Raw genomic sequence first — 13,871 nt, forward strand, 5'->3', positions numbered from 1 at the left:
TAATTTTGTACAGCGGGTAGACCAAAACTTGAAATATGGAAGGGATTTGCTAACGTGAAATTCAAAAGGACAAAAATGACTTGCAATAGATGTCGTCAAGTTAGACACAATAGAAAGACATGGTCAAAATATTTTGTGCAAGAACAATGATTTCGTAATGTTACATCTGTTATTGTGTTGTTTTGATGTTAGAAACATGTTTTGTTTTATTGAGTGTAGTTGTTATCATTGACATTTATAAAGTTTGATTTCGTAAAAGATTGTCATATATATATCATTTGTTTCTGTTACATATGTCAAATTTCAATATGACATTCGTAATTCATACAATGTTTATACATTATAAATATATATTAAACTATATTGTCATTCATAAAATGTTCATATAGTATTCATACAATGTTCATATATGTATCATTTGTTTCTGTTACATATATCCATGTTCAATATGGGATACATAATTCATACAATGTTTATACATTATATATATATACATTGAACTTTACAGTCATTCATAAAATATATATATATATATATATATATATATATATATATATATATATATATATATATATATATATATATATATATATATATATATATATATATATATATATACATACATACATACCATTTGTTCTGTTACATATATCAAAGCTCAATATGACATTCATAATTTATACAATATTTATACATATTTCATACAATGTTCATATATTTTTGCATATTGTAATCGAAATTTATACAAAAAACATAACTTTTATTAAAGTGCAAATATTCATTTTGATCATACTACCATTAAATACAACAGTTAATATATTATGACATATATAGTTAAATATATTTTATACAACCTGCAAACATGAGTGTTACAAGATCTCTACTGCTGGATTTTTGTGACAAGTCAATATCATCTCTTGATTTCACACACCAAGAAGTTGAAGAAGAAGAAGAAATTGATGAACTATGTGATTCTTCACTCACTTCGTCTTGTTCTTCATTAACAACCGGTTCTCCAATCATATTCGGGACAAAAAATTTTACTTTCCTCCTCTTGTAACATTTTTTTCCGATTGCTTTCACTGTTGACACTATTTTCCTTACTAGTTCATCATTCGACTTCTTCTCTAATTTCGTCGCAGTTGTATAGCCTGAGATTTTCTATTGAATTTGAGTTATACATAGATCTAAAGATGTTATTTCAACCATGAAGTTACCGATATAGTTTGTACCTCTTGTGAATCTCCTTAGGGTATTTCATTTAGATATTGTATTCAACTACCCAGGTCCTAAAAATTTATAGACAAATAAATATTAAAGAATTTGACATAAACAAATATAAAACTTGAAGAAACCTACATTATCTATTCAACGTAAACTTCTCCTAAAATCAAGCAACAAAATATAAAAATTAAATAATTTGACAAAAGAATTAGAGAAAAAATAAAAACTTTAAAAAATAAACTTGTTTGATGATCCATACAACACGATTTTTTCCGAAAATCATGCAATATTGCGAATTTGACGGTCGAAAAATAAAAAATCTAATTTTGTGGAAGATTGATAGAGATGTAGTTGAATGAGTATTTTAAGCTTAATTTGATTTTGGGAAATAAGTTTAAAGCTTGAAAGAGTTTGTACATGAAGATGACATTAAGCGTGCGAATCAGATTTAATATGACAGAGAAATTAGGTGTGTTGTCTTTAATTAATTAATAGAGAGAGAAATGTGTGTTGCCTTTAATTGATTAATAGAGAGAGAAACGTGAAAAAGGCGTGCAAAATTAATATGGTAGAAAGAGAAGAGTGTAAATAGGGGAGAGGTTGAGTGTATTGGGGGAAGATAAAAGAGTATTAGTTGTTATGGGGATGGGTAGTTATTGGGTAACCATATAATGTGAAATTAATTAAAATCAAATCCCTAATTTTTAGATTTTGCTTTTAAAAGATAACTAAATAATATGAAGTTTAATTAATATTCTAAATAATAATTTATTATTTATATTATTAAAATAAAAGGTAATTGATCAATATTTAATTATTTGTTAATTATATTGAAAACTTTAAAAGGTAATTGATTAATCAGTAATAATTTAAAAGGTTTTGTCGATAAAAGGTAAGTGAATGAATGAAACTAATTATTTAAACATAATAATTATTAGTTAAATAATACAATATTTTTTTATTAATATATTATTAGTTAATATGTTATAACTTGATAATAATATGCTATAAATAATTTATTTTTAAATATTTTTTAATTAATATATTATTAATTGATGTGCTACAAGATGATAATAATATGCTATAAATAGTTTATTTTTAAAGAGTATGATTACAACTTGATATTTATCCTCTTAAATGTGTGTGAGATGTTAATTTTACTTTTATTTTTGTACGATTAATAATAATTAGAGAGAAACAAATAATTGATTTTAGGACAATTCTACTACTCGTGTTTTAAACATGCAATACTTGTTAGGCAAATTGTATCTATACATCATTTTTAACAAAGCACACGCACACACACAAAAAAAAATGCAATTGCCATGTATATTCAATTTGGAGATTCCATTTCTTGAATTGGTACAAAGTCTCACTTAGGATTACAGTAAATGGAGTAAGTTAATTCACATTTACCTCATAAATATACAATAATAGTGTAATTAGAGCCGTCAAAATAAGCTTAGCTCATGGTATCGCTATCAACTCTTTTTTTATTGAGGTAAGATTTTTCAAGCTTATTTAAAATTAGGATAATAAGTCCAATCCATGTAAGCTCTTGGAGCTTGAGGCTTGATTGGGGTCGGCCCATGAGCCAAATTATTTATTTAAGGGTAACTTAGAGAAATCTCACTATTGTATGAGCTTATTATTTAGATGCACGGTATATTGCAACATTACGAATCTTGCTAGATTTTCGTGCAACTAGATACATGTGCGTCTCATGATACATTGACTCAAAATTAGGTGTAATTTGTTCTAAGTATACTCTATCCAACTGGATTCACATATACCTATGATACATAGGAAAATTATTCGCCCTCATTTTCCTCAAATCTCACTCGTCATTCTCTTATTTCGCTCGCGTATCACCAGATACATGCATCATTTGTAGTTAGTATCCTAGATACATGCTAATCACATTATCTTTTTTACTAGTTTTATTAAAACAACAACATTGTCTGTCACATTTGATTTAGAAATATTCTCATTTCTTGATGTTATGGAATTTTAAGTTTGAAAAGAAAAGAAAGAGAAAAAAGAAGGGTTAGCCCGCCCAACACACGACCGTTCTAGGATTGAGTTGGGTTGAGAATTTTAAGGCCCTTCCAAATGAAAGGCCGACTCACCCTAGCTCATCAAATTCCTTAATCCACGAAACATATGTCATATGAGGCTTGACTGACCTTTTTTGAAAACTCTAATTATAATATTATAAATAAATTTTGAAAGAAAAAAATCATACCAAAAATGGGAATAAGGTAAATGGAAGAAAATCTGAAAAGAACTAATCGTAGTAGCATGATCCATAAGACACTATTGCATGCCAGGAGATTTGCACAAATAAGATCATTTGTGTAACGACCTGTACCATCGTTAATCAGGAAAAATAAGAATTCAAGAAAATATGAGACACTGACCCGCTAGGGTGGACCATGTGCCACTGGGGCCCCGCCTCCAGTTGCAGGGTAAGTTGACACCAGAGAAAAATTAGCGAGACAGAATGTAAATTATAGATAATTTTATTTTCTCTATCTACCTAAAATGCCTAAATAAGTCGTATGATACCCTAGAAAACTCTAGAAAAGATACTCTAAATTTGGAATGAAGGATAAACAGATTTCTAGCATGATTGGCGATATCATGCGGATTCTTGGCCGAATTCACCGTCACAAATCTCAAAAAATAAGAATCAAAGTCAATAACTCTGTGCAACTGTTTGCAACCAGGTAGACTAGGTTTTATGAATTGAGTGGTTTAAATTTGTGCTCATTGAGTGATTTATGTGAAAAAATGGTAGGATTATGCGTAGGCCTTCATTTACCGAACGATTTATGAATTAAAACCCTAGAAAGAAGCCTTAGACGATGAACTAAAGTTATGATTGAATTAAGTTTTACATAAGGTATGCGAGGAGGAAACAATGTAGGAGATGGTTGTTATTCTATGATGGGGTGATGTATTATTATTCTTGTTTCACTATGATACTTGCGCATACATGAATGTTGCATCACACATGTTGTAAATCAGATAGACGAATGATTATATATCATGAATCACTCTTGATTGAATGACTAGAAATATACTTGTGTTTGTGATTATGGTGTGTTGATGGATCGAATTGTTGGTTTCCAGCATAACTAACTTTGGTCGGATTGTCGTGTTCCGGCATAACTAACTTGGATCCAATTGTCACATTCCGGTATAACTAACTTGGATCGGATTGCCACATTCTGACATAAATTTTGGATAAGATTTGCACCTTTCGACATTAATGGGATCAAATTTGTCACATTCTTACATAATTATGGGATCGGTTACCACGTTCTGATGCACTAGCATTTTGGGTTTGGGTTTCATGATAGGACCAACTACTTGACATGCTAAAGATAATTGAGAATTGTGAAATACGTTGTTATTTGAGGTTATTATATATGTTCTATGTCTGCATTATTGTTATTATTGTGTTAAATCATATAGGTGACACTTATCATTGTGTGTTGTGTTGGTATATGTTTGGTTGTGTTGGGTGAACTTATGAAGGAAATGATTGGGGTTAGTGGTAAGGAACTTGTGTTGATGTTTCTATGTGATCATGATTGAGTAAGGTGACGGAAGTAAGAGTGAGTAATGAGGGGTTAATTGAAGTGCTTGTGGGTGAAAGTTAGGGATCATTAAGGTGGTAGCATGTTTTAGGTTATGATCACGAACCGGAAGCGTAAGTTAATTGAGAAGGCATTAGAAATTAGAGCATTGTGTTCTAAGAAAGGGTAAGGGTGGAGAAGCGAGTGGTTTAATTAGTTCATAATTTTATTAATTGATTTCTTATCTTATGAGGTGGGCGTTGAATTGACCGATGATGCCTACCAGTATGCGTGTTTGTACTGATACTACTCTTTGTATATCTTTTGACATTGTCTGGATGTAGAATTGGCGACGTTCCATTAGGTGAAGACGAAGAAATTCTCTAGCAGTTTCTACTATTCCTTTCACATGGTGGGAGTTGTGTCATTTATTTATTTTTGTCCAAATTGTTCTCTTAATATCTCTTGTGCCTGTTTAGACTAGATCCATGGGAGTTGTTTAAAATTACTGAAAGAGTTTTAAACACAAGTATGTACGAAAAGATTATTTATAAGGCATGCTTTTCTTTGGTAATTTTCTTAAATATTCCGCATGTTTAACTTTCGTGGTATGATGATTCTCCTACTTATATGTAAGAGTAGATGCCTGCACGGATCCTTGGGTTGGATTGTGACTATTTGAGAACACTGGATAATTTTGGCCAAATTTGAAGAATTTTTGCAAAATTAACCTCAGGCACAACATAATTGGAAGAATGAAAGCAAAATACATTTAATTGTTTCATTTTCGGATCATATGTTTAAGCATACCAAATACTGAAGGATATAAGTGCTAATTAAGACCAAGTTAAATTACATGTTTAACAACAAAATAATCTCTAACACATTATGTTGAATTGGGCACAATTTACTATCATATTTATCCTAATGTCTTGTTAAATTATTCCTAAATCTTATCATATTGACAAAACTTGCATTTGTTGTTCAATTGTTCACAAATTATGCAATTGGTAAGACTTGATACTGTTTTATTCTACTTCCCTTTGTTAAATTTATTTGCATGTTTTGCCAAAAGTCTTATAGGCTTACAAAACATGTATGTGTTATTTAGTTGTTCGATTGCAAAATTTATTCAACCGGTCAGACATGAATCATGATATATGGTCATGCGATATGGAATCATGATATGGTATCATAATATGGAATTATAAGATTAAAGTTTTGTTTGGACTATGTAATTTTTGTGTTGTATATTTTCTCATAAACATAAGAATCTTATAAGCTATAAAACTATTAAGATAGTCCTAATTGTTTATTCAATCTTACCAAATAAATAAAAATTTATAAAACTATTATTACAAAGCTTTCCCACTTAAGTAACTTTCCCCACTTAAGTAACTATTTCATCAAACTTTAATTCAATAAAAAAAATTGAACATAAGTTGTAGTAAACTAGTCTATAATATAATTCTCCAACATCATACGGACAATCTCCTCATGTTGAACTTGCATTTCTCTAACATGTAAGAAGGATTAGGGAACATGCTTACCCTCAAAATAGTTTTATAAATATAAATCGAAATTAGCTTGATTACATTTATATCCTAGAGATAGAAGAAATGAAGAATACAAAAATATAATAATCAATTTTGAATTTATATTTAAAAACTCTAAAAGATGGAGATACAAAAATTAAAAATTCACATACATTTTTATTTTGGAGAATATTCGTCTTGTAACTATGATAATTTATATATTTCTCAATGAAAAGAAGAAGAATATGCATGAAATTTTAGAGAATATAAATTAAAGAATCAGTAAGAATTCTTACAATTACAAATTGATAATGAAAATTTTACAAACGATGTAGACTAACCAAACATAGAACGAAAGATGAGCACAAAAGTAACGACTAGGTTCCCTCATTATAGGAAAGTCAACGAGGGGAAATTTTTGGTCGGAAAATTTTTTCGTAGTAACTTGAGATTTCCCAACCTAACTCAGATTTAGATTTGGATGAAATCGGATTCATTAAAGTGTAGGAAAATCTAATAACAATCGGGTGATTTAATAATGAATTTGATTACATAAAGTCGATAGATAAGTCATCAAGGATCCCATATGACTTTATGGAATTGAATTTTGGTGAGTAGAGCTCCCTATATCGATCTTAGCGTAAACGATAACTTTCTGAGAATCCTTCGTCAAAGGTATGTTGTGAATAGGAGTCTTGAAATTATTAAAATAGCTCACTATTTCGTGAAAGTCACTTTGGTCGTGCTTTTGATCGCTCTGGCGGGGCCGTTGTGCTGAAGTGAGTGTCATTGTAGCAGTCCTGACGTGACTCAAAGTTGTAAATTAACCCCAACACATCTTTGTGTTAGGACCGAAAATAAGCAGGTGTAAATGCGGAAGCTAGCAAAGCAAACTTCGAAAGACCATGAGTAAGAAGACAACGAGAAATATACCAAAAGACACAAAGATTTAACGTGGTTCGGTCAATCGACCTACGTCCACAAAGGAGATGAGCAATTCACTATAAATATGAAATTACAAAATACAGAGAGAAACAACCTCAACCAATTCACTCAGAATACATGGGAGGTTCACACAAGTGATAACGTATCAAGTTTGTGACCCATAAATTCTCCCCCTAACCAAAACTCTCATAGCCCTTAAGACTACATTGTGAATGCTGATTAAGTTATAAGGAACATGCCTCTATTTATAGAGTCCTAAACCTTTTCCTACCAAAAAAGGATTAGTAAATTCAAAACCTTTTCCTAAAAGGAAAACCTATTTATGGTAAGAAATCAGGGCAAATAAAACCCAACAAATCTCCCCTTTGGCCTGAATTTCTGACAAAATAAATTTGTCCACCTTCTTCACTTAATCTTCAACAACTTGCTTCTCCTTTCCACAATCTCCTTTGCAAATTTTATGTCTCTACACAGAGAACCTCTCTGAAACAATTTCTCTAACAACATCTTCATTACTGTCAAAAAGGTTGCGGCTAGAACTACACCTGCCAAGATGAACACCTCTATCGAACTCTGGTTCAATAATCGATTATCGAACCACTAAACCTGAATTCATCATTGAATCTGGCTCTGATACCAATTGTTAGGACCAAAAATAAGCAGGTGTAAATGCGGAAGCTAGCAAAGCAAACCTCGAAAGACCATGAGTAAGAAGACAACGAGAAATATACCAAAAGACACAAAGATTTAACGTGGTTCGGTCAATCGACCTACGTCCACAAAGGAGATGAGCAATTCACTATAAATATGAGAGTACAAAATACAGAGAGAAACAACCTCAACCAATTCACTCATAATACATGGGAGGTTCACACAAGTGATGACGTATCAAGCTTGTGACCCATAAATTCTCCCCCTAACCAAAACTCTCAAAGCCCTTAAGACTACATTGTGAATGCTGATTAAGTTATAAAGAACATGCCTCTATTTATAGAGTCCTAAACCTTTTCCTACCAAAAAAGGATTAGTCAATTCAAAACCTTTTCCTAAAAGGAAAACCTATTTATGGTAAGAAATCAGGGCAAATAAAACCCAACACTTTGTTCTGTACTTTTTGGTTTTTAGAGATAAGGAACGAACCCCATGCAATTCTTGATAGTTTTCCACCATTCTTGAGGTTAAAGGTAAAATTTTCTCTCCCCCGAATCTATTTTATGACCCGGAGAATATAATGTAATCGGTTATTATCAATGGGTGAGGGTTTTGATTTAGAAACTAAGGTGGAAAAATCCCTAGATCGGATACTTGAGATCATGAGTTTAACCTAGGGTTCATAGAATTGTTAGTGGTTTGGGTAATTGTTATTTTTATTGATTCCCATATTATATTGATTATTTGTAGACCAAGAACAATTCGAATGAATTCGAAAAGGGAAGGATCAAATATCTTAGGGTTTCGATTTTTTTCGAGGTAGGTAATGGTTGTGATTCTATGATTGTGTGATGTATGTTTGTTATTGCTTCATTATGATGCATGTACAATAATAATGCATTATTTATCACATTAAATGTAAATTAATGTGAATGAATAACTATATATCATGAATCACTTTTTCATTGTATGATTTTGAGAATATACTTCTGATTGTGATTGTAGTGTGTTGAATAGATCGGTTGCCACGTTTTTGCATAACTAAGTTTGATCAGTTGCCACATTCCGTCATAATTATGGGATCAGTTACCACATTCAGACATAATTATGGGATTAGTGTCCACATCCGATACAAACATTGGATCGATTACCACGTTCCAGTATGCTTACAGTTTCGGTTTAGGTTCAACGAGAGGACTAACTAATTGATATAATTGTGATATTAGAGAATTGTGAAATGCTCCATAATTCGTAAATGATTATGATATAGTATATGTTAGATGAAAGTAAGTTAATACTATGTTGCATTGACTTACTTATGTTGCACTTAGTGAGATAGTCGTGTGATTCTACCAGTACATTGTGGTTGTGTATTGATACTACACTTGCTCTTATTTTTGTTGAGTACCACGCATCTTCAGGAGGCTATTGACAGAACTCATCTAGAAGATAATGATCGCTTTAAATTCAAGGGTGAGATAGTTCTTCCAGGCGGCCATGAGTTCTCCTTTCATCTATGTCCATATTTCGGAGTTAGATTTTTCTAGTTACATATTAGTTCATTAGTTTGAGGTTGTGATCCTTTTTGTTTAGACTTATGATTCATTGTTAGATGTTTTAGTACATTGAATTTCAGGTTCTAGGTTATAATTTCCGCAATGCTAGTTTGTTGTTAGACTTTTGGTGGAGTTTATGGAAACTTTTATTTTTTTCATTTGCATTTAACTTGATTCCGTAACAAAAATGCTCTAGTATTTTTTATTAGTTGGGGGTTTGAACTGTAGTAATAGTTCTACCCCAGAGGATTTGTTTAGGTGCCAATTATGATAGTCTGGGTCGTGACAAAGTTGGTACCAGACATTAGGTTTCTTGATCTCGACGTACCAAAACGAGTCTAGTAGATTCTTGTGGAACAGTATGGAGACGTTTATTTTTTTTCGTTGAAAAGCCTATAACAGTTTAGAAAGTCTCTCTATTTTCTCTTGTCTCCTTTCATGCTATGACTTGGTTCATATTGGTATATAACTTACTTCACTCTTTTGGCCGCAAATAGGTGATACTAGATTCAACAGTGTTAGGCTCGTAGCTCCTGTTAATCCAGCTGAAGACTCTGCATTGAGAGGCTGCGGTCGATGCTGGGGTAGAGAAAGAGAAAGGGATAAAGGTCATGAAAGAGTATCACCTACTAGGGATGGAGCTCATGTTGAGAATACTCCTAGGAATGATGCTCATCCTATGCACCATTAGAGATAGATGAGGATGTTGAGGTTGAGGATGATGAGGATGTTTGGCATGAGGAAGATGATGAGAATGAAATGTTGACTATGTTTACGAATCTAAAGCCTCCTTTGTTTCTGGGTTCAAAGAGTAAGGATGCCTATGAGTTTATTTTAGATTGCTATGAGAAGCTTCACAAGTTGGGAATTGTCCACCAACATGGGGTAGATTTTTTGACTTTTTAGCTTTAAGGTGAGGCTAATCAGAGGTGGGGAGCTTATGTGAAATGCAGATCTTCGTCTTTACCTCCACTCACTTGGAATCAGTTTCATGCTCTGTTTTTAGAGAAGTATATGCCACAGACTTTCAGAGATCGTAAGAAGAATGAGTTTATGGATTTAGAGCAAGGTGGTATGTATGTGACTGCTTATGAGGCTAGGTTCCACACTTTGTCTAGATATACTACGTAGTTGGTGACTACTGAAGAGGAGAGGATTCATTTGGGGACTGAATTATGAGCTACACATATTGTCTGTTTATATGACGTCTGCACAAATTTTTTTTAATAAAGTGACAGATTTTGTAAAGAAAGAGGAAGGGGTGAGACAGTTAGACTAAGGCTTTGGCTAAGAAAGCCAAGAACTCCGGTAAATTCTAGGGCTCCTATTCTAGAGGGTCTAGTAGACTAACACTTGCATCCCTACATATTCAATCGACCATGCCCGCTTCTACAGGTAATTACTTTGGAACTCTACCTCAGAATCTAATTCAGGATAGACAGGGAATCACGTCTTCAGTGAGAAACATACCATCTTTTATTGTACTTGCTACAATTGTGGAGAACATCCACATATGATGAGAGATTGTCTTTGCTCGCACATGTTGGATTCCGCGCACCAGCAGTCTAAGGCAGTGGTGCCCGCATGGAATGGTAATAATGGTTGAGGGCATCCACAAGGTGGGCTAGGAAGTAATGAGCTAGGTCGTCGAGGAGGTAGAGGAAATGGTAACGCATGCAGGGGTAACATGCAACTAGGAAGGGAGGTAGCTCGTCAAGGTGATAAGGCTCAATGTTATGCCTTTCGGGCAAGATTGAGGCAGAGGCGTCTGATGCGGTTATCACATGAACTATTATTGTTTGTGGCCATATGGATAATATGTTGTTTGATTTAGGTTCTACTTATTCTTATGTATCCATGAGATTTGCCTCAGAATTTGATATGAATTGTGATATACTTGATGCCCCCATCAATGTTTCTGACCTAGTTGAAAAAATTTTCATAGTCACCCATGTCTATTGTGCTTGTCCTATTTTATTTATGGATTTTCAGACTTAGATGATTTGGTGATTTTAGATATTATTGACATTGACGTAATCTTAGGCATGACTTGAAACAAGCACAAATCTCAGATCAATACATGTCATTTTATTGCTTGTTTTCCGGTCACCCCTAAGCCAACAACGACGACACCAATAACTCCGGCCACAGCAGTTGACCTCAGCCCCGAAGTCTCCCTGTAGAACATACTAGTTCCCAAGCCAGCAACCACGCTATTGATAACATCATATGTATCCCTAATAGCAACCATTCCACTCCCCACCCCAGCATAAAGCAACTCAATAACACTAGCTCGATTTCCAAATTTACGACCCGTATAACCCGACACATTCAGGATTCTATTGATCTTGAGCTTCATAGTATCACATGGCTTCGAAGCTTTCACACCTTCAATAAATCCTTTACCGACACTGAAAATGGCACCAGAGAGATAACTGATACCAGTGTAATAAGTTAAGTTTTCTCCCATGATCTACGTGCAACAACAAATTCTTCCTAAAACAGAAATTCAGGTGAGGTAGGAACCTTGTAAAATGTTTTGATTGGAACTTGTAGGTCTTGGTAAGGGTTATAAAGTTTTATTCTTGTTGTCATCGTTGTCTCTAGTGTAATTAGGTGATTGGTGTTGATGCGCTTTGGATTCCTTCTTGATTAGTTCTAAGGTTTGAGCTAGGGTTTTGCTATTTTTCCGATCCGCAGAGAACTCAAGAGGAGAAGATTCGTTCCTTTTTTCTTGTATATTATTACACCTCTCCAAAATGTGCCTGCGTTTAATTAGGACAAGTTTTTAATAAAAAATTAGATCTATTTAGGTCGGCGTGTTAATTCCGCTATTCCAAGGTTTGGTGATTCGATTTATATCACTTGGACTTTGACATGTTTAGTTTCAGTGACTAGTCGATTTTCGAATCTCGTGTAGTGCTGATAAAGAAAAGGTTCCATTTAATATTCTCACCCACCTTGATATTTAGAGTTTTAGACATAAATGGTCTATCTAGTTTAGAGATGGTTTTAAGTATTGTTCTTACATGAGCGGAGTAGGAGATTCATTTATATTGTATGATAAAGGTTAATATTGGTGATCGACTGAAAAACACACACAAATATATATATATATATATATATATATATATACATACATTTATATGGGGATTCGACCATAAAAATTGGATAATAATTTCAATTTTCTTTTCATATTTCAAAATAATTATGTTCATTTGTGTTGCTTGTAGAACGATATTCTGCAAAAATACTAAATGAATTTCTTGTTTAAGTAATTATTCTTTGAAGGACAAAATCTTTCCTCCTTGACCTCCGTTTTGAATTTTTTTGGGGGATTAGAACAACCTAATGACCTATATTGTAAAGGAGGAGAAAAGGTAAATTAGCTTCAACTACTGCTAGGTTATATTCTACCGTGAGCAGAATAAGTGGGATAATTAATCAAAATGAAAGATGTTTCCACATATAATGATTAATCCATCATGTTAAATATAATTCAAGATGGAATTGATGGAATATAAATCTAAATATTTTCAATTTGAAAGATGTTTCCACATATAATGATTAATCCATCATGTTAAATATAATTCAAGATGGAATTGATGGAATATAAATCTAAATATTTTCAATTTGTCTTCATAATGCGTATAAAAATGTTTGATTGGATTTGAATTATATTAGTCGAAGGATCAAAAACATAAATATTACTTAATTAAAGGTCAAATATTCTTCATCGAATATCATACGAACTAAAACAGAAATAATGTGATAACATAGGAAACAAAAAAGTTTTCCCTTGAAATTATTTCCATTTTAAGTTCCTCTTTATGTTTTGTTGGTTTAAAACCATAAGTGCCCAAACATAACTTGGATTAACATTTTATGCGTAATTTTTATATTTAAAGGATGAAATTAAACGAACCAAATACTTAAGGGTCTTTTATGTGAAAATGACAACTGTCACGGTCATACGTGGCCGTTTTCAGAGTCGTCTCACGTCTACTACGTCATTTTAGCTTGCTTCATCCAAAATTTCCAAACAACCAATCGTAAGCGTGGGGGATTTGGGTAGAGTAAAAACGCATGCAGTCGGTGCTCTTCTGGTTACGGTGTCGCCGACAAAATGGGAAGGTATTTCAGTGCCACGTGTAAGCCGGATATATTTGAGTATTCAATTTCGGATTTCATTTTACAGTCAGAGTGAAAACAACCACTCCAGCAAAAGGTCTCAACAATATTGGGATAAGTTGTACAAGCTCCACAAAAACAAGGTAATAAGCTCCTTCCATGTACGAACAAGTTTAGAAAGAAAGTGAAATCTTCGATTTTATCTCGAGTAACTGGTAAAGTTGTTGTAATGTGATCGTGACCAG

General features: G+C 32.9%; 1 protein-coding gene across 1 annotated transcript; it reads right to left on the reverse strand.

Moving 5' to 3' along the window:
- Nucleotides 1–11,578: 11,578 nt before the first annotated feature.
- Nucleotides 11,579–11,965, reverse strand: LOC101265287 (mitochondrial import inner membrane translocase subunit TIM23-1-like). The gene has a single exon (XM_010329039.1). The coding sequence runs from the start codon at nt 11,963–11,965 to the stop codon at nt 11,579–11,581; it is 387 nt and encodes a 128-aa protein (XP_010327341.1).
- Nucleotides 11,966–13,871: the final 1,906 nt, after the last annotated feature.

The sequence above is a fragment of the Solanum lycopersicum genome, chromosome 10 (genome assembly GCF_036512215.1).
Source record: "Solanum lycopersicum chromosome 10, SLM_r2.1".
Taxonomy (NCBI): domain Eukaryota; kingdom Viridiplantae; phylum Streptophyta; class Magnoliopsida; order Solanales; family Solanaceae; genus Solanum; species Solanum lycopersicum.

Excerpts from the sequence above, each read along its gene's own strand:
- LOC101265287 (XM_010329039.1), bottom strand. The coding sequence starts at position 11,965 with ATGGGAGAAAACTTAACTTATTACACTGGTATCAGTTATCTCTCTGGT.